This window comes from Camelus ferus, chromosome 8, assembly GCF_009834535.1.
Source record: "Camelus ferus isolate YT-003-E chromosome 8, BCGSAC_Cfer_1.0, whole genome shotgun sequence".
Classification (NCBI taxonomy): Eukaryota; Metazoa; Chordata; class Mammalia; order Artiodactyla; family Camelidae; genus Camelus; species Camelus ferus.
The window spans coordinates 50,096,486-50,119,110 of record NC_045703.1 but is presented as its reverse complement, the minus strand read 5'-3'; the positions used below and the strand labels follow the sequence as shown (position 1 = coordinate 50,119,110).

At 37.4% G+C, this 22,625-nt stretch overlaps 1 protein-coding gene across 1 annotated transcript in view; it reads left to right on the top strand.

The window, feature by feature from the left end:
• MAP7 (microtubule associated protein 7) overlaps window positions 1–22,625 on the top strand; it is a 133,609-nt gene that overhangs the window by 80,872 nt on the left and 30,112 nt on the right. The window contains 4 exon segments of the mRNA XM_006188479.3: window positions 12,507–12,568; window positions 12,570–12,671; window positions 13,475–13,592; window positions 17,600–17,710. Coding sequence (XP_006188541.1) covers window positions 12,507–12,568; window positions 12,570–12,671; window positions 13,475–13,592; window positions 17,600–17,710 — 393 coding nt within the window.

Genomic DNA, 22,625 nt, shown 5'->3' with positions numbered 1-22,625 from the left:
TAATCACCTAGAGACGGGGTCTCAAGACTAGCTGGCCAGGAAGCCAAGATTGGAGCACTCAGCAGTCCTTGTCTTCTGGCACACTGAACAAGGATATTGGTGCCAACTCCTCCGTAACTTTGTCCATTTATGCAAAGCTGCTAGAACAGGATACTCTCTTTATGTGCCCTGGAAAGATGAAATATCTGGTCTGTGTGTCTCTGCTTCCAGAATGTCTGGGTGCTTTAAAACCAGGACTGACTTAGGTTGCCACAATCTTTCCAGTGGATGACCCATAAATTTTCTAAAGTCCTACTGTGATTTGTAAGAGTTCATGTGTCAACTGGAGAACCCAGCCGCATATGCCATCTCTGATTTATTTGTGTTCAAGAACCCAGATTTGCGAAATTCACTGGAAGCTGGTTTTCAAAAGTCTGTTGACATTTGTTTACATTCTTTGAGCACAGGCCTCTTTCTCTCCCTTGCCATCATGGTCATATGAGGTCATTTGCTTTGCTGCCAAGGTTTTTTTAACACAAATTTCAATGACTTGCTGGAAGTAAACAAGCTGCGTTTTCCTGTGTTCAGAGTTTGCACCCAGGCTTGACGTTCCCTGCCTCTGTCAAGTTTCCCCGGGGCTGCTAGCTTCCTGGAGAGCAGGGCTACTGTGGCTATGAGGGCTCCCTCTTTACTGGGAGTGCAGTGCAGTCTGGAGATCTTCCTTTTGTGAGCCATGCTCACTGCTCCCTAGTCAAGATCAGTTTGACAAGGGGTCAGAACTGACAGGGAAAGGCAGAGCTCCTGAAGCAGGAAGAGCATGAAGAAGAAGCAGACTACTGTTCTGGGATGGTTGGTGTTGCCCTCTGGTTTTGGATCCATCCAAGAATTAGCACTTGTGTCCTTTTTCCCTCACCATCCCATCCCTACGGGGTCAGGTTTCACCCTATTAAATGTCTCCTTAGCATTGCAATGTGGACTCATACTGCCTGAGTAAAAGTAGGTCCATGGCCTCAGGAGACCACTCCTTTATGATTTAAATCCCATCGTAAATGAGCTTTCCACTCTATCTCATACCTTTCCATTTGGGTTTCTTTGTCTTTCAAATCCAAACATTGTTAGGTTTTTTGTGGAAAGTATGAATATGCTGGTCACACAAAAATGGTTTCCCTTTTACTCTGTAAGTTGTATAGCTCTGAGCCTGCATCTTCTCCCTACAAGTTGCCTAACTTTATATGTGGAATGGGTGGATTTTTTCCTACTGTGTAGCCCCACATTTTAATTTTTATCAATGATATAGAACATGACTTATTAATGTATATATTTTAAAACTCTATTTGTAGATATTGGGTTAAAAAGATGAGTAAAGTTGAGGCCCAGGCCTCTAGGCCTAGCTGCAGTCTAATGGAGGGGAAGAGGGGCAGATAAACACTCAGCAGTTCTAATAGAGGGTGGTATAGAAGGAGGGGATGTGAGGTGCCACCTGAGCTCCCAAGTAGAGGGGGAAGAGGAGCTAGAAAAGGTGGGGACTGTAGTGCAGTGATCCAAGGACAGGTGGGAAAGGGCATTTGGTAACAGATCCAAGATTATTATATGGGTCAAAGCAATGTTCAGGTTATTACATTATCCTGTTACCACAACTTTACATTTTTGGTGAGCTAGCGTATCATGGACATAATTTTTCTTTCCTCTTTCCCCTGCCATGTTCAATACCATATTTTTCCTTAATTTTGATATCATCTCTTTAGTTGTTGTTGAAAGTCATAATTTTAATGAAATATGTTTTTATTTCTTTTATTTACATTTTACTTTACTCGTTTTTATTTTTTCTCTGCATTTATTGCATTTCTTTTTAAATTTTAAACTAGTGTCTTTTTGCCTGTTCTTTTCCACTTAGGCTGTCATAATAGAAACTAAGTCTTGAGGCTCCTTTCAGTCTTCATAAATACATAAATAAACATGCATGCAAAAGCACATGTAAATTTGGAAGAGTCATCTAAAATCTAGCATCTAATTTAAGCTGTGCCTTAGAATACACAAGGGTGATTTCTAAAAAAAATTTTAGTCCTAAAAGAAAATCAAAGGGCACCTGATAAACTACCAATAAACTGTGCTTTGCAGAAGCTACGATGGCAGTGGAAGAGTTAAAAAAAAAAAAATGCTGAGGAAATACCACTTAATAGCAGATCTTTGAAATGTGCTTTTTGAAAACACAAGAGCAGTTGGCAATATTAACTGTTTACCAAGCTTTCAGATTTTTAAAGCTTTCTAAGTTTTAAAAAAAAATGGAATACATTCCAGAAATTCCAACAAAGCAAAGTTGAAAGTGATTGGCCGGTATGATTGATTATTCCCTGTTGGATGTAGGTTGAAAAACATTGAAATCGCTTAAGATTTTCTTTTTAAATCCACATTTTTTTAAAAGCCAGGGAAAGAGAGGGAGGATAAAGATCTTTGTTTTTGGTGGCATGTCATGTTTGTATTGTTTTGCAAGCAGGGAGGATCTATTGCTAACTTTCTATGGGTTAAATCTGTGAGTCATGCTTTAATGCTTTACGGTAGGATTACGTCATGTGGCCCACTCTTTCTACATTAATCCTTCAATCTATCACATAAAATCAGGCCTAATTCTTCAAGTAGGAGACAGTTCTGTTCATTTGGTTGAGCATGTGTACTCTGAAAGCTTTATTTTTCTGCCTTAAAAGCTTTTTACATGAAGAAATCTCCTTAGCCACTCTAGTTCATCTGATTTTATTCAGGTCATTCCTTCAAACTCTCTTTTGACTTCTGCATCTTTTTTACCATCTCTCTTCTGAGCTTTAAGTTTGTTTTTTCTCTGGTGTGGGTGGGGAGAATCATATTTATTCTTATGCTTCAATTCTCCTTTTTTGCTAATATGGGTTTCACATTTCCAACTTCCTCAGAAAGTAGTAAATGTTTTCCTATTATCCAGAACTCAACTTCTGTGCAACCAAATTGTCCATCAACTTTCTCTCTAAAACACTCCCCTAATTTCTGTGTCCCAGTCAATGGGATGAGCTTTGTGAAAGAAAGGACTTATGTCATCTTTTAATTTCTGTAGCCTAGTACCTAGAACAGTGCCTGGCACATAGTCAATGTCTAACAATTGCTGGTTGAATGGTAAATGAGTAAGTAGTAAGTCTATACATTTCAGTGTAAGTAGAGATAAATGCAGCAGATACACTGCATTAGTTACACATTACCAAATTATCTGTGATAACCACACTTAGGATAGTCTGGTCAAACAAGTCTTAAATTCTATTGTTTTCTTAGTTAGATGAACAAGAGTACAAAGATAATTAATAAAATAGTTGTTCCTTAAAACTGCTTGTTCTTCACTTGTGTTATGAAACTCATAGTCCTATAATATGTTGACAAATTCAAGAAAATGTCTAAGGAATATTTAGCAGACAGATAGTCTTCTGTGTTTAGGAAGACACAAGGTTTCTCTTTTGGAAGGTGATATAGATTAAGTGTGAAGTATTGATGGGAATGGAGTCACATTCCCAGATGGGGGCTTTCCTGAGAGTCAATAAAATCATGAAAGGTTATCAAAGATTTGTATGATTGACTCATCTAAAAATTAAGCTTATCAAATTTCTCATTCAATTCATTCATATTAGGTTTTTTTAATGGAGGTCCTGGGGATTGAACCTAGGACCTCATATGCTAAGCATGTGCTCTACCACTGAGCTATACCACTCCCCGCCATATTGGATTTTGTAGCTAAGTTCAAAGCTCTACAGGAGATCTATTATAGTGTAGTATATCAGAAACAACAATAAGATAACATAAAAAGGATTTTGACCTTCAATTAAATTGTATTTGCATTGCTTCTCAGATAATTTTACCAGACTTCCTTGCCCTTCCAGTTATAGCTTTTCTGCTTTGCTTCCCTTCTGTCCCTCCAATTGCAGTGTGTTGTCAACTCAAGGATAGCAGTACTAATGAGGATTGTCCAGAGATAAATGATCATTTCAATCTGACTTAAAATGTTCACCTCAAAAATGTTGATATGGAAGTTAGAATTAATTAGTAAGTGACGAATGATGCTGTACCCCTGATTAGAATCGTATGTGAAACTGTCCCTGGTTTCACACTTCACATTATTATTGACAGACATATATAGAACAGTCACTGGTTTTGGCAAGACTATCCACAAAAAAAAGAAAAAAAAGAAAAAAAAACCTGACTTTTTTTAAATCCAAATTTCTACTGGATAAAGTTTTGGCAACCATGTGGTCAACCATGGCATCTGATCTTCTAAAATTGTCACTTAGTGAATGTAGTGTACAAAAGCTCCCAAGGCTGTCAGGTTATGAACAGCTAAGGGATCTGAATACCCGTGAGTGGGAGGCGTATGGACATCAGCACATACCAGAGCAACTATATCATGAGTCAGGCTTGAAAGTGGAAAGGATAGATGCTCGTCAGGGGATGGATTAGGTAACTCAAGGCTGAAGCTTTAATATAAGGTGAATCATTGTGACTAAGCTATTATTTATTTCTCCCAAGTTTACTTTGCCTTTAAGGCTAGCGATTAAAAGATCTTAAAGCCTGAGAAGTAAAAGGTCTTGTAAATAAATGACGATAAAGGCTAGGAATGACAGAAGATCAGGATCTTCACATTGGATGACCACCTTGTCCCAGTCTAGAGGAGGAACTTTAGTCATAGGGAGGTGGTCCAAATCGTGTCTTTCAGAATAAAGGCTCATTGTTTTCTTCTAGAGTCAGACAATCCAAAGTTTGGATTCCAGTTCCACCACTGACTTATTGTGAGACATCAGGCAGGTTACTTTACTTCTATGTGAATAAGTTTAATCCAATAAGTTTAATAGCAGTATCTACCTCATAGGTAATGCCTGTAAATCAGTTGGTGTCAGCACAAAGAGCTGAAGACTTCTCATCATGATGATGGTGGGTCATATGACTCCAGGGGCTGACTTAGATGCCTGGGATTAGAGAAACCTAATGTGTCTGAGCTACCAGGAGACAGGCATAGAGGAGTGTTTGTGCTTCTGGTCTAGCAGGGTGGGGCTCAGAAAGACAGCCAGGGAAAGAGAATGGCAACATTCTATGAGGAGTGAAAGTGGATTAGGGTCAAGGCAGAACAAAAAGATTCCAAAGACAACCATTGCTTTGTGTGCTTTAGCAAAACTCCATTTATTTTAGTTGAGGCTAAACTCTGAAGAGTTTAAGCCTAGCTCTGATGATAAGAAGTCCTGGCACAGTACTGCTTTCCTATCTCAAAAGAAAGGGCCTAGGACTTTCACAGGTGTAAGCTGCTGTCGCAGCACCTCCATCTCATTAGCCTACCACTGTGTCCAGGGAACAAGGCAGAGTAGGAAGTGCCTTTGTGCAGGAAACACAGTGTTGTGGGTATCCTGCAAGGTCACTCTCATTTCCAGGCAGTTCTCCAATGTAATATTCAAATGATAGGAGAGTGGAAAATAGTTTAAATTGACTAGTTGAGAAGGCTTTGAATTAACACTGAGTCTTGGTGTAGTCACCTTGCTTGGAAGTCATATAATCCTTTAACTCTTTAGCTCATTTATTCATCAAGCTTACTTTAACCATCTGCTAGACTAGACACTGTTTTTTATGGGAAGAACTCAGAAACATGGAAGAACAGAGTAGTTATGATCTGGAGTACACGTACTATAAGGGAAGTCTGAAGGAGCCATGGAAGTACCTTTGCTGCCAGGGAAGTCTCTTCGGTGGAAGGGGCATTTGACTTAGGACTTGAAAGATCATTGAAGTTTGCCAGATGGGAAGAGGTATCTTGAGCAGGGGGTAGCATGTGAAAATGTACGTGATCATACGGCCAGTCTCAGGAATTGAACAAGGGACCACAGGGAACAAACAGCTTTTCAAGCAGAACTGTGACATCTGATGTGCTTTAGCGGGGAGATGTCTCTGAGAACAGTATTCAGGATGGATCTGGAGAGGAGACTAAACACTAGAAGGAAGAAAGGTGTGAGGGCTTAAATACAGTAGCATCAAAAGGATTGGAGAGAAGACACTGCATGGGAGAGAGTTCTGTTGTAAAATGATAGGGTCAGTTGTTTGGCAATGTTGAGTGAGGTTGGAGCATCCTGAGGGAGAAACTGAGGATGACCCTGAGGGGTCTAACTTTGTAAACAATAGAAGGTCATGTAGCTGGTATCAGAACAAAGGAGGCAGAGCAGGTTCTGGTTTGAGGTGGGGATGACTGCGCGGATACGAGTAAGGTTATGTTATAGATCTGAGCGGGAAATTCCAGTGGAAATTTAGGCAAGCAGTTGTGAATGTGGAGAAATACTAGGTAGTAACTGAAAGTACAGGCTTGGAATCAGAGCCTGAATTAAAATTTCAGCTCTACCTCTTTTAGACCATGTGATCCTGGGAGAGCTGTTTATCTCCTTGGGTTTTTTCTTCATTTGATCTTTACTACCAGACAAAATGAAATTAATATTCCCACATTTATTACAGTTTTGTTTTCAATTGCCTGATGTCTATTTGTTTGGGTTTGTTTTTTGTTGTTGTTGTTGTTTTTGACACTTTTTTAAAGGTTTGTTTCTCTTAAACAACCTGAATGTTTTGGGTTTTGGCCTGGTGTAAAAGTCTCAATCTTAACAAACAGGCTTAGTTTTATTCCCTTTAGCTTACTTTTTAAACTTTGTTTTTTTTCCTTTTTTATGGTAGGGGTAGGTTGATGGTGTGGAAGTTGTAAGGGTTAGTTTGATGCAAGTATTGTGTTTCCCTGTAATAATTTGGAAGTTGTGCTATAATTTTTCGTACTGTTAGTGGTTACATTTTCATCCCCATTTCTTGATTATTAAATAAAATTTAATTAGTATTTCCAACAGAGATGCTCTTATTTTTCATTCCACAGCCCCCTTCCAATGGTTGGTGAACCAGCTTAAGCCATTAGATTCCTTTTTCTTTAATTAATATTTAGCATACAAAAAAATTAATGACATGAAGATGAAATTTAAGTGTAAGTAATCACAATAATTGTTAAGATAAAGGACAAAGATTAAAATTTTAGCACTTAAAATCAAAACAAAAGGAAACTTAATTGTAATCCCATATATGTCCTCAAAGGTAAAAACAATTTAGTCATGGAAATTAACTGAAAAATGTCTTGGCAAACATTTTGTACACATTCTCTAAACTGAAAGTCAGAGAGATTAGCTTATTTTTCCAAGGTCACACAGAATTAGGGGCAGAATCAAGACCCCAACTCTCAGAGATTATCACTTGTCATTTACTGACTGACTGGTCGTGATGTTATCAGCTATACTGGTAGCCAGTGTTACCAGTAACTTATTCATATCCTTCCATATCTTAGTAAGAAACTAAGACAACAGCTGTGTATATTTCAGCGGTTAAGTGTTAGCATTGCTCTATTCTCTGAGTGTCATGTCTTTCTTTCCCTCATATAGTAAAACACATACTCTCCCCCACACTGATGTAACCCTGTTCAGAAGGACCAAGCTGGGCTCTGGTAAGGTTCAGTTTCTGATGAGAGCGCTGTTCCTGGCTTGCAGATGGCCCCTTTCTTCTCACGTGCTCTCTCCTCTGAGCATGAAGAGAGGAAGAGTGAGCTCTCTGGTATCTCTTTTTAGAAGGATAGTAATTTTATAGGATTAGGTCTCTACCCTTATGACCTCATTTAACCATGATTATTTCCTGAAGGCTGTATCTCCAAATACAGTCCCCTTGGGCATTAGGGCTTCAGCATATGAATGGGGGGGAGGTGCAGGGCACACAGTTCAGTCCACCACAATTGTTGATTTTTTTTCCCTTGTGTTCAAAAGCCTCATTTTTAATGAGAAAATACAAAACTTTGATATTATCTATCATCCACAGGGAATATTTTAAATAACTAAACCTCTCAGGATAAATTAACTTTCAATTATTATTAAAATATTGAGATGTTTTATGTGTTATCCTTCAGTTTAGAAGGTCACGTGGTCTGTACTAGGTAGTGATCCTGGCACTCACTAGCACACTCTGCAATAATATGAGAGTATTGTTTGCTGTTTCACCATTGTTTGCGTACTCTCTGTATGACTATTTAAAGACGACAGTTGTTTAAGAAGGCACTGTAATAGGATCTCCACTTCCTGGTAGAAAATAGAAGTGGAACTCAAGAGTTTGATAAATATTCTTCCTTTAAAAGGTTATTTGAGATAAAACTAAGTATTGTTTTAATAATGTCTAGCCCTGTAGTGATTTATACCACAACCTTAAGAAGTACCCTTAATTTTCTGAATTGGAATTATGTAATATGATGATAAATTTAGCAATAATAGTTCATATTGAAGTGCAAAGAACTATTCTAACAATGTTAGGTGTAATTATTCTTCTAAGCCTCACAGTAAATCTGTGAGAAGTTCCTATATTTAGCCACAATTCACCCTGACAGAAGTGAGGCATAAGAAGGTTAAGTCATTTGCCTTAGACCACACAGTCATGGGTGAATGAATCAAGAAGTAGCTCTCAGTGAATCAGGAAGTAATTGTTACCACCCTTGGTTATATACAAGTTGTGAAAAACAGGATGATGGGTGCAAAAAAGGAAAAAAAGGATCTTTGCTACATGGAAATCAGAATATAAGAAATGCTAAATTTGTGGTGGGTGTCATAAGAGCAGCAGTGAGCCCTGGCAGGGACGAAGCTCCTGGAGAAGACCTCACAGGCAGTGTTCCTCCAGAAGCCATCAGTAGATCACTTGGGACCAGGATCACTTGGGAGGTTTGTTTAAAATGCAGATTGCTGGGCCCACCCTAGAAGTAGTAAGCATGAATGAGGGTTAGAGCCCAGCTCTGTGTTTTTATGAGGCTGCTGCCTTAAAGGATAGATCTGTTTGGATGAAAAAGGATGGCAGCTTTCCCAGCAAGGCAACAACAGGGGCAGAGAGGCGGAGAAGCATGGTTTGTTTGGGAAGTGTAGGAAGGAGAAAGATCTGTGGAGAGCAGGAAGAGGCTGTTTTGGAGAGCAATGCAGAATAAGACCAAATAAAGTTATTAAGGCCATGTTGAGGTAGGACTTGAGAAATCAGGGAGTTTCAATTTCATGTGGAAATAATCACAGATACTCATGAACAAGAATGTAGCCTGATGAAAAATGTCATATAACACGTTGATGGCAATGTCACCCAAATCTGGGTGACAGTTGTGTTTCCTCAGGGGCATCCAATCCACAGTGGGCAATCAATGCATTAAGGAAAATCTGTGAATGAGTAAACTCTTATTTTACAAATTTTACCTTACCAGCTTTTTTTTTTTTTTTTAACATTTCTGAGTATTTCCTAAAAATATTTATTTCTTATTTTGTCTTTTTGGCTTCTGGATCTCTTGTAGGAAAGGAATATGTTACACTCATAAATGTCTTCAAAGACCTCTGAAGTTATTCTCAAAATGGGGTGTCAAAGTCAAAGACTATGTAGTGTGAGAGCTAAGAGTGAAGACAGCCGTGTCATCCTGCATATCTCTAGGTTTCACGGTTCAGATCTGTTTCTTTTTTCTGCCTCTGACCCTCCTGTTTTGTTGGTACAAGCATAAATTGCTATGGCCTCCACAGGAGACAGTAGGGCGCTATCTATCAAATTTTAAAATTGAGCAATTCTGCTTCTATATAGATATACTGACACCTCTATGCAGAGATTTATAACAGTACAGTGATGTTCAAGGTCTGGATTGATCAAATACTGAAAGCAGCTTAGATAGTCAATGAATATCTGGTTATATAAAATAGGCAATGAAATATATAGTCACTAAAAAGATTGTTAGTTTCATGTTGGTATAGAAAGACCTCTAGGATATATTTTCAGTGAAAAAAGCAAGATGCAGAGCAGGAGGTGTGTTGTGCTACAGTATGTGTGTTATTTATTTATAGAGATGGAGGTGGAATATAAGAGGGTCTAAGGTTAGAGGAAAACCTCCCTCTCATCTTTTAATATTTTGTACCACTTAAGCTTTGACAAAGTCCGTTACTGTAAATCTGCCTTCTAAAGTGAATCAAAATGTACATTATCATTAAAAGCCTGCCAGTAAGATATTCTCACATAGAAAATTCAGGAAGTGTCATGTGCACGAGTGTGTGTGATCAAAGTAAATGCATCTTAAGACAGTGTTAGAATTGTGTTCTATGTCTGTTACTTCTTTCCTCCAGTTTTATTGAGATATAATCAATATAGAGCACTGTATATGTTTAAGGTGTGCAGTATAATGATTTGACTTACACACGTGATGAAATGGTTACCACAGTAAGTTTAGTGAACATCATCATCTCATATAGACACAAAATTAAAGGAATAGGAAAAATATTTTTTCCTTGTGATGAGAGCTCTTAGGATTTATTCTCTCAACAACATTTATATATAATATACTGCATTGTTAATTATATTTATCATGTTGTATATTACATCCCTAGTACTTATCTTATAACTGGATGTGTGTGCCTTTTGACTGCCTTCATCCAGTTCCCCCTCCCACCACCTTCTGCCTCTGGTAACCACAAATCTGATCTTTTTCAATGAGTTTGTATGTTTTTTTGTTTGATTTTGAAGTATAAATGACCTATAACACCAGTTAGTCCCTGTTGCACAATATAGTGATTAGATATTTCTGTGCATTTCAAAATGATCACCATGATAAGTCTGGTTACTGTCTGTCACCATACAAAGATACTACATAATTACTGACTATATTCTCCACTCTGTACATTTCATACCCATGACTCATTTATTTTGCAGCTGAAAGTTTGTACCTCTTAATCTCCCTCACCTATTTTTCTCCTCCCCCCCCCCCACGTCCCTCTGGCAGCCACCTGTTTTTTTTTTTTTTTTTTTGTATCCATGACTTTTTCTGTTTGGTTCTGTTTGTTCATTGGTTTTTTTAGATTCAACCTATAAGTGAAATCATACAGTATTTGCTTTTCTCTGTCTAACTTATTTCACTTTTCATAATACTCTCTAGGTCCATCCATGTTGTCACAAATGGCAAGATTTCATTCTTTTTTATGACTGAGTAATATTCCATTGTCTGTGTATTCCCTTCTTCTTTATCCTTTCATCTATTGATGGGCATTTAGGTTGCTTCCATGTCTTGGTTGTTGTGAATAATGCTGTCCATCTGTTACTTTTAATATGTGTTCTCAGACACATCAATCATTTCATTCAGTCATTCAGTAAATATTTATTGTGCACATACTATGTGCTTTTACTTAAAGTAAACTTTTACTTGGGCCTGAGAATTTCTTTAAAACCATGGGCTTTTAAAATTAGAAAGAAGGAACCTTGAAGATCAATTTCTTCCTGTTTTAGGCAAAAGAAACCTGAAATCCAAATAAACTTGTCCAGGTCTCACCATGTGTTAGCAGCAGAGCTGCTGGGAGAACCCAGACCTCCCACATGCCCGTCCCCAGTTCTCTGTGTGCACCACCCTGAGCGATGTCAGAGGACCAACTCACCTTGGGTTTTCCTCAGCCTTTTCTTTCCATGAAAGTAAAGTCAGTTCAGATCCCTTTCAGCAGATTTGGCTCCTCAAATGAATATTTCCGGAAAGATTTAATTGGTAGCAAAGATATAGAATCTCTAATATTAAATATTTAGAGGAAACCAAATGTTCTGAATTTTATTTTTTTTCTCTTAAAAAGTAGCATTTTAATTTATATACTATGTACTGTCCTCAAAATTTATGCTATATGTTTTGTTTGGATACTTTTGCCTATAATGTTAATCACTCATATTAAAAATGTGTTTGGTTGTCATGGCTGAAGAAGCATCATATTAAAAAAATAGTTTTGTGGCGTATACTTTTCCCTAAAGTGAGGAAGGAGCATGCATATGTAAAGAAGAGAGGAAGGAAGCATTCCATTACTGAACAGCATTTTTTGAATTGTATGTTTTCACTCAGATCTCAATATTAAGTCGCCCATAACTAGGTTATGAGCATGTCCGACACAAGGTCAGTTGCTTATTTGGTCCCTCACATCCTTCTGCTGACTCAGTGTGACACACCCGTGAGGCATATCTTTCATCAACTATCAGTCTTTCAGATTCTCACCCAAATCCTTTTTAATACTTACCGAACCAATGCTACGATGGAACAAATGAAGTCACTGACTTTCGCTGTGGAGTTTGTCACATTCTTTAATAAGAGAGACAGATGGTGCTACTGTTGGGCTTGAGGGCATCATTTCCATATTAGCACTGAGACCAGAGCGTGTGATGTAGGCTTTCTTCTCCAGTAATAATGAACCAGACTAGAGGGTTTTTCCAGTTCCCAAAGAGTCGAATTCAGTGCATCTTTTTCGGCCTCATTGTTTGCATATTAAATTATACTAAAAATTACCAGTAGTACTTTTTCCCTGAAAATATAAGGAAAGCAAAGGCCATGGTTGCTTCATAGAAACCAGGGAATCCCTCCATGTGTGTTAGATGCAGGCCACTTACACAGCCCTGACTGTTCAAGTTTTCAACCTGCCTGTGTTTGGTTTCCCTCCTTTCTCTTGCTGAAGCTGCGAGAGAAGTCATCTGGTTGGAGAGAGAAGAGCGAGCCAGGCAGCACTATGAAAAGCACCTTGGAGGAGCGGAGGAAGAAGTTAGAGGAGCAGAGGCTGAAGGAAGAACGGAGGAGGGCTGCTGTGGAGGAGAAGCGGAGGCAGAGGCTCGAGGAGGACAAGGTGAGATGCTCGGGAAAGGGCCGCGGGCTTGTCTGTTCCAGAAACGCAGCACGTTTACTGTGAAGCTCTCCATTCAGGTGCTGGGATGCGCAGCAGGAAGCTTCAGAGGCAGCAGCTTTACGGATAGTCAGTTTCTAGGGGAGGTTGTGGCATGGAAATCAGATTGAGAATCGTATGGTTGTTGTCGCCACAGAAACTTTAAAAGCCCATTTCTCTGGCCTAGGTCTGTAACTTACTTTTGTTTACTTCATCTATACTGAAGTGTAAGACTGCTCCCAGGAACTGGATTTCTGGAGGGCTTTACCTTTTACATTTTCGCATAGATTATCTCATTTAACTCTTACTCAGCCCTCAAGTAAGTGTTACCAGTTTTTGTGAAAGTAGAAGTGTAGACTCGGAATCAGTAAGTTACATAAAGTCATACAATTCATTAAGTTGTGCGGTCAGGATTACTCACATCCTCAGATTCCTAAATGTCGTTTTTAAGATACAGTACCGCATGCGTCAAACATCTGTCTGAGCTAAGACCTGCACCACCAGACTCATGTGAGTTGATGAAACCATCACACTCCCAGTAGTAATAATAACGGTCATTTATTGAAGTACCTGCTGTCTGCCAAGGGCTTTATCGACTGGAACTTAATAATGTCAATAACCTCCCCTCCCCAGGTTAATATTACTCTCACATTAAGGTGTAGGACTTAGGAGATAGATCAGGAGTACTAAGGTTGAAATCTAAGCAACACCTCTTAATCCTCAACCAGCAAGGCTGACTAATCGTCAGCCCCTCTGTTCCATTTAAGGAACGCCATGAAGCTGTTGTACGACGTACGATGGAAAGGAGCCAGAAGCCAAAACAGAAGCATAACCGGTGGTCCTGGGGAGGTGCTCTCCATGGGAGCCCCAGCATCCACAGTGCAGGTAAGTAGACAGCAGCTGCTTTCAGAAACGACTATTTTTTTTTTCCTGCACAGTGAAAGTCTCACTTGCTTCTTTATTCTAAGTCTATATTTGCAAAACAAAAATCCTGCAGAAATAATTAAACTACAATTAAATGTTGCTTCTACTGTTTGAGGATAAGAGGGTGATGGAGGTAAGAAGATAAGGTCCCCTCCCTCCACATGGGCTGCTTTTCTCATTTGTTACAAAACTCTTTAAAAAAATAGAAATCTCTGCAGTGTTTCTAAATAAATAGCTAGTTTCAGTTCTATGTTATTATAAGTAATTGATTTGTATAGGGGTTTCAGGACGATGGAATAGATTAACCCGTTTTGTCTCTGTCTCTGTAGGAGTCATAGCAGTATTGACGATCAGAACCAATACCATGAGCTTATGTATCCTGACCCTAAAGTGTATGCAACACTCAGGCTCAGTGAGAGGAAGTGCAGATTTCTGAAGCTAGAAATAATTGTGGATGTCAAAGCGATTCCCTTGTTCTTAAATGGACATAAAATCATACTGAAATTTGGACTTAGAAAAAGGCTTTACTTTTGTACTGTAAATTCAATATGCCTTGGATTTTATATAGTGTGTCAGTTCTTTTTCATTTGTGTGAGTCTAATAAACTTTTTTTTTTTAATTTACTTTGAAAAGTCATTGTCTTACATTCTGTCCCCAGGTGGTTTTGTTGAATCATCATTCACCTTTCTCGATTTAGCAGGCCTGGACCACCACTTCACAACTTTTGGTGGTACTAGAAAACCTGGTACAGACATCCTTGTGATTTGCCGATTGCCTGACCTGTAGCTAGCTCCTCAGACCTAGGGCCAGCTCATCAGTAGCTGAACCATCACCACCTTAGTCATAACGCATGCTTACTGTCCTGCTGCGTAGACCTAGATCTGGGATACTGCACAGTGTTTCTCAAGTGTTGATAATGTAACTCGGGTAACTTAAAGGTATGGAAATAAAATAATTACATGTGATATGTTTACTTTCTCTTTAAAGGATCATTTTGGATAAAACCTTAAAAAATGGTTTTTTGCTGATAAATCACCTGGGATCAAAGTACATCTGGTTTGTCTTTATCCACCCAACCCCACCCCGCAGTCAGTGTAGCTATTAACACTTTCAGTTTTCACCTAAGACTATGGATTTTTGTTTGTTTGCTCTTCTCTTTCACTCCTAATGTTCAGTGTATCTTCTGAAACCCTTCATTTAATAAAAATCTAAATGTATTATTGCCACAACTTTCTTTCCTATGCAGTGAACCATATTTGAAAGCACCCCTGCCTCAGCTCTTCATGACCCCTTGGTGTTTGAGGTGGGGCGCATATCAAATCTGGGATCACAAGGATCACTTACATGTGATATTCCATTCTAGGGATGGTTTTGCATATGTGTTTCATGCAAAAAAGCTGTCAAGGTGTATATTTTTATAAACTTACATATTTTTCTTTTACTTGGCTTCATATTTTACATGTGTATGTTACACATGTAAATCTGCTAAAGATTTTCAAACATTTCTGAGGGGAAATAAAGTTACTTAACTTTAATTCTTGTCTTCCATGCTCAGAATTTAACATATGATCTTTGTTGTTGCCACTTAGAGCAAGAGAAACCAACGTTGTATTTGTGAGCTGTTGGATAAAATCCATTTTATAAGAACTGTGAACTAGAAGAAATTGCCCCTATACTAGAACAGAGAAGTTTGAAAATAATGGGAATTTGCCAAAATTCTCAAAGGTCAAAATGATCTGCTGTGGTCCTAAGAGCAGTGACCGGGTCTTACTCATTTTGAGTACCCCTTACTTCACAGCAATGCCTAACTTGTGGTAGGTACTCAGTATTTATTTTTACCAACAAACAGATCCTAAAAATTAAATTTAATCCAGATTAAATTAGTGTGTTGTCTGACTGCCCGCACATCAACTAGCGCTGCTTTGTAAAACTTCATACTTTTTAAACTGATTCTTCATAAATCCTTTTGTGTGTTTGTGTTTTACTCAGAGAGAAAATAAGAGATTAACCATTCTTATGTGTTAAGTAATATAATAAATAAATACATATACTATACCTCCATATAGGTCTGCATGTAGACACAATTTTTCCCTCAGAGCTTAACATACAAAGCAATATCAGAAAATGTATTGCTATGAAATCTCCTGGAAATGACTTTCATTATCTTTCCTTGTGCCCTTGAACCTAACGTTTTATCACTGAGATATTCCTTTTGACAGTTTTACCTTAAATCTTTTCTTTATGTTAGCATTGCCCTAAAAGCCCATCAGTTCAGTGTAAATTTGAGTCACAGAAACATTGTTTGGTTATTTTTCTTTTAATAATTAAAGTGCTTCATGTAATTCAATAGTACTTCAATAAATTTTTTAAAAATTTAATTAAATGGCTTCAATCATAAAAACGAGTCCTTATAGAAGATAGGAATATCTGATGTTGGTGGAAGGCTTGCTTATCCTCTGTAATAATGACCAAAAATGGTTATTCTGTGGGGGAAAGTTTAAAACTTTTACTACCAGGGTTAGACCAATGGGAACTAGGTTTGAAGGCCTCTCTCACAAGGAATATTTTGGTTTGTTTTCAGTTTTAGAGGAAGTTAACAATAGAAAATAAAACAAGATATGGCAAAATCCCTATAACTTTGACTCTTGAAGGTCAGAACATCTCCCTGCCTCCTAGGTAAATATAAGGATGAAATGTTTAGACTTTTATTATATGCAGTTTTATTCAGGGAACACGATGCATGCTAGTGAGCTTGGTTACAGTTACAGCTTGGTTCCACTGCACAGAGAAACTATCAGAGCTGAGTTTTATCTTTACACAGCTATTATTTCTCTTCTGACTTGAACTTTAAGAATTACTCAAAAATTATCCAACAGCAGTAAGAATATTATTAATAAACTTAAAGAGAAGGAATTCTGATTTTCTTTTTATTGCCACCAGTTTTGTTAGGCAAGTTTATAGGCTAATTCAACATCTTTAAACTACACTAAACTTTGTGTTATAGGCACAGAGGTGTGGTTATTAGTCGACTTTTAAAAAGAAATGAGTAACAGAGTCACAGACGTAGAAAACAAACTGACGGTTAACGGGGAAAAAGGGGTGGGAAGGGATAAAATAGGAGTTTGATTTGTAGAACTAACTACTATATATAAAATAGATAAATAACAAGTTTCTACTATATAACATAGGGAACTATATTCAATATCTTGTAACCTATAATGAAAAAGAATATGAAAATGAATGTATGTATATATATGACTGAAACATTATGCTGTACACCAGAAATTGACACAACATTGTAAACTGACATACTTCAATTAAAAAAAAAAACCACAAATATTTATCATACTAGTGTTTCGTTCCCTAATATTTAATTGCTTAATTTCCCAAAGGAAAAAAATTTTTAATAAAAAAAGGAAAAAGAAATGCTGTAGGAGCCATCCTTTCCACACCTTAAGTATTTCTTTTACTTTCTTCTTAATCTGTATTTCTATGATGAACTTTAATGACCTGGGTAAAATGACTCTACAAGCAAAGATACCAGCAAATGCACACAACCTAGTGTTCTTTTCATTCTAGTGTTTGCGTCCTATCTTACCAGCACTGTTGCTACCCCATTCTTCCCACTTTGGGAAATGATGCAGGCATTCACTTTTATGGGCTGTTTTGTTGTCGTTGTTTTGCTTCACAGTCTGCCTCCGTTATTTTCGTTGCCCTCTGCTGGCTTTCCTTTGATCTTCCTCCATTTGTCTGATGAGCAGAGTAGCTACTTTATCCTATGAGGAAAATGAATATTATTTCTTGCTTTTAAGTTACCTTTACAATGTCCACTTAGAAAACTGTGCTGTAGTAAAGATCTAGTAATAGAGCTGAAAGCATCCAATCCTAGTTTTTCCTTCCATCAGTGAACTAGGAAATTTGCAATCCTGCATGCTGGCTGTCAATTAGCATTATCTCATTTGTTTTAGATCCAGACAGGCGGTCAGTTTCCACCATGAATCTTTCGAAACATGTTGATCCGGTCATTAGCAAGCGGCTCTCCTCTTCATCTGCAACTTTACTAAATTCTCCAGATAGAGGTACAGTCAAAAGGAAAACAAAAAAAGTGTTCTGTTATTTACTTAATGCTTTTTTTTTCCGGATGTTTACAGATAAAAATAAGCATCTGAAGTTGCTTTCCCTACGTTTCTTAAATAGGAAGAAAAAACTTCAGAGTAAAAAAGCAATAAACGTCTGAGCAGCATTTTCCTTGCGACAAGAACATTTCTCATTTTAGAACTTGGCTGAATGGTTGCATTTAGCAGTGATGGAAGCGGTGCTTCTCTCAAGTTTTTAGTACATGAGTTTACAGCTCCAGAAATCACCCACTTATCCACCAACATGCAAATAATCTTTGTTATGAACATTTATTTTACTTCAATCAGATTGTCTTTGACTTTCCACCTGTACTTGGGGAATTCCAGGCTTTAACTTTCTAAAAAACCTTTTTAAATGATTCATGTTGGTAGATTTCATTTTACTCATTTATTTCCCCTTTAACCAAACCTTTCTTACTGCATTTCTTGTGTGCATGAGTGATTGGTTTTTTGGTGTCCATTCATTTAAAAGGATTTGGCCTAACTTCAAGAATATCATCATTTAAGCCTCCTGAGTATTTTAATATTCATAGTCCTCCAATTAACATTTTATTTGACTTTTGAGTTTTATTCATCCCATGGATTTACAGTACATGAATGTTGAGTTATTTATAAAATGAAAGTTTTATTTTACATATTTATAGAATGAAAAATCAAGCATTTAAGATGTTACTTGTTTTACATAACTAAAATGATTTTAAATTTAAAAAACCAAAGAATTATTATGCAATATAAAAACATATACTCTTCAAAAGTAACAAATTATGGTTACTTTAAGTGCTTTATTAAGAAACTGATTGGTTTTGAAGTGTTTATAGTCTTTAAAAAGAATGTAGTGTGCATGTTCTATATGTGTGTATGTGTATTTGTATATTTTGTATTGTATAAAAGTTATGGTGTCATTGTAATGTACAATATAATGTGTTCATGTTATAACTAATCTCTTAAAGCAGTAAATGTTTGAACAACTTCCTATTCTTGTCTTTTAACCTAATCTTTTTTAACCTAATTTGCATAAATCATCAATATGAGACGTGTAGTCAAACTAGGGTCCTTTTATATATTAGAAAAAAGTTTTATCAGTTAGAGTTCCTTTCTTAAGTAGCATTTATTTTCAAACTCATTCCCTTAATATAATGTAAAATATAGCATGTGATTGCTGTTCTTACAGTTGCCTATTCAAGTTTCTTTGGAATCGGTCACTTACTCAGCACTTGAATTTTATATTTTCCTGAACCTGGATCTCAGGCAAACTATAATTGGGACTTAAGTAATTTTCAGTTAAACCTTGCTTATTGCCTCCTGCAGTCCCATAGCTGAAACTGGGGCAAGGATGGAGTGACGAAATGGGCAATAAACCAAACAGGGTCCTATCGACACTTCTGTGGAATGACAGTGCTGTGTCACCTAGAAATAAGATGTTATGTAGATTCTTCATGATACTATCTGACTGGATATCCTTAAGTAATTGGATCTTAAAACTGGGAAAAATTTGTTGGCTCTATTACCCATTTGGGGTAATAGAGTCTCTAAGAGGCGAAGGGCCTGACTTACCCTCCAGGGTAATTGCTGGACAGCAGGGACCAGGACAGAGATCGCCAGATCCTAACCCATATTGTTGCCAAGCTGCATCTTCAGTTCTTTCCTTCATGGATGTCCTTCCTTAGCTCAGTCCTAATTCCCTGCCTTCTTCCTTTGGTGAGGTTAGGGGTCAAGGGCAGCTCAATAAGCAGTTCATAGCTGGGGCCAGGAAATTGCCCCTTGAATCATGGCACAGACCTATAAAATCAAATATTCAGCTGGACTAATAGGATAATGGGGAGAGCACTAAATCTGGGGTTCCACTTCTCCACCCCCTTATCAAAAGAACTGGGAACGAGTTCTGGGTTTGACTGGTGAGGTCAGCCTGGAAGGAAGATCGGCTTCATCCAGGGGCTTCTACATGGTCCAGGAAGCAATTTTTTTAAGTTAGGCAAAGCCCTCAGCACAGCAAGAGGGCTCTGTCTTTTAATGAGAATAGAAGTCTTCTGAATTTGGACTTCTTAATATAGAGATTTAAGTGATTTAGTTAGTATAATGTCTTTTCTGCTACCTATTTTTAAATTTGATTATGCTTTATTATCAAAGTAGAAAGCATTCTTATCAAATTATTAGAAGCTTTACAGACAGATCTTTAGAGAGTATACACCATTACTAGACTGAGCTTTCTCAGCCTTACAGCACAGGCCTTAAAGCTGATATTAAATTGAAACTCAGATACTATCAAAGTTGACATTCAGCTGGAATGCTCTACTAGTTATTAAAAATCTGAACTATTTCCATACCAGCTGGTAAATACCCACTTCACCGAGCTGAGCTTCCCCAGGCGCTGCAGAGCTAGTGACTGGTATCTGTTAGCTCTGTGCCTTACCCCACCAGCATTTACATATTTTGATTATCACACTTGAATATAGTGTCGCATAGACTGATAAAATGACCAAAGTTATAGGAAACCTGATTAACAAAGATTTCTATCATTTCTGCAACAGATAGAATATTGCCACTGGAAATTTTTACATTAAAATGTGTATTTTTTATTATGTTACACTACCTGCTTAACTAGCTTTTTTTCTCAAGGAATAAGAATAGGGAATTTGAAAAAAAGTAAGACATTAGCTATTCTTTGCTAGGAAAATTAGTCCATACATTTTTTTCCCAGAATCTAGATTAGAGGACAGGGGTAGTGGACCTAAAGCTCAATTCTTCCCACATGTTCTGTTTGACCTGAGCAGGGTTTTTTGTTTTGTTGTTTTGTCATTTTGTTTCCTATTTTAATTTGAATTAATTGCCATCATATGAAAAAAATGGAAGATTTCATATAACATTAAGGTTTCCAACTTTTAATGAAAAGTCAGGATCTGGCAACTCTTGCCTGATTTCTGTATGGCCCCCATCATCCAGAACTGAATAGTGATCCTGTTTATGGAGGAACAGGGTGGTGCAAATATGTATAATGTTTGGTTGCCTCCCTGCACTGGATGATCTATTATGGGAATTATCAATATCTCATTTCAGTGTTTCAGTAGGATCAGCACTATAGGTTAGTTTCATGAGAATTAATATGTCTTCCTTCATGAGCTCATCATCTTAAGATCAGGCCCTTTTAGGTGAAAAAAGAAGAAAACAAAACAGCTAACTAACTAACTCTCCTGTATTAACCTTTACTAAAAAGTTATCTTATGGAAGAGGTCTATTTCTCTCTTCCTCGGGGCATAGTTCTGAATGTGGTAGAAGTGGAAACACGTTTCTCCTGGTAAAACCTTTCACTCACAGTTTCAGAATTACAAAGCAAATCTCTTCAGATTTGCTTTAAACCCAAGTCAAAGAGGGTTTTAATTTTCTTTATTTGAGGCACATTCTTTGGTTGATGCCTTAAAGACCAACAGAAATAAAGTAATTGCACTTCTTAATAAAGGAGGAAAAAAGACATGTCATATCAATGATAAACCGTCTCTGCAGTTCTAAGCCAGTCATCCTACAGAGTTGAAGAAAAGGAAGTATTTACCTCTTCTCCCCTTGATCATCTACTGAAAATACAGTTCTGTTGAAGATTTTAACTTAATCCTAATCACCTTTCCCCACTAATTTCTCTGAATGTATTCTAATTTTAGATTACATTCTGTTGTTGGTACACATACACACACACACACACATCGCCATACCGCAGTTTGTAATAGCACCTATCCTATTGTGCGTGCTACTGTGTAACTATTACATTAGTTTTTATAATAGATATTTTTATTTATGTCTTAATATCAGCAGGTAAGATTTAGTTGGATCATTGAAGACTCTCCCAATGAACTGAAAATCTAGTAAACAATTCACTGATTCTTAAATTTACCAGAGCCTTGATTGAAATAGCTACTCTTTTAAAATAAAGTCACGTATTTAAAGTACTCATTGGAGGTTGGTACTTCCTTTCAAATAGGAGCAGATATTTTCTGTAACAACCTCTAACATCAGATGGCTTCCATTAACTAAAACTTATTTTCTAGAATTTAAATGTCATTTCTTTAAAATATAACACATAACATATAAAAATTATTATAAGAACAGTTATTCCAGAGGCCAGAGGACTTGCACCTGCTGCTTTTGGTACAGAACAGAAGTGGCCCTGTCAGGTTTAGACAGCTTTAAAGGCTCGTCTAAGTGAGTTGGCAGTGTGTTCTAAAATAGAGATACAGTTCTCCCTCAGTGTTCATGGAGGGTTGGTTCCAGGAGCCGCCACAGATATCAAAATTCTCAGATGCTCAAGTCCTGTAGCGGGCCCTCCACATCTGTGGATTCCGCATCCATGGATACTGAAGGCCGACTATGTATTTATCGGGAAAGATCCACATATAAGTGGACCCACACAGTTCAAACCTGTGTTGTTCAAGGGTCAACTGTATATGATCACGTTAGTGATTTTTGTAAGATTTTGCAAGGTTCTCTCCTGATAAGTTTGGAAAGTAACTTCTGTATTTTCATGGACCATCACTGGAGGCTAACAGTATAAGCAAAGTCATCAATTTATAATTAGAGAGCATTTCCTAAGAATGGTCTTGCCAAGCCCCAGTACAACTTGGGACTCTACTTCATTGCACCATTTTAAATTTATTTTCTGGATTCTTCACACACCCACTAGTAATTTTCAGCATTATGGTTATATTGGATTTTGGCTTTTCTGTCTTAATTTTATCTTCCTTCAGTTTTACCCTTATCCTCCATCAAAACTTTTATGTTGTTGCCAAACCAAGGACCTCAAAGAACCTGCTTGCTGACTGGGAAAGTCAAAAGGAAAACCTATAGAGAACTTTGCATGAGTCCTCTTTCTTTT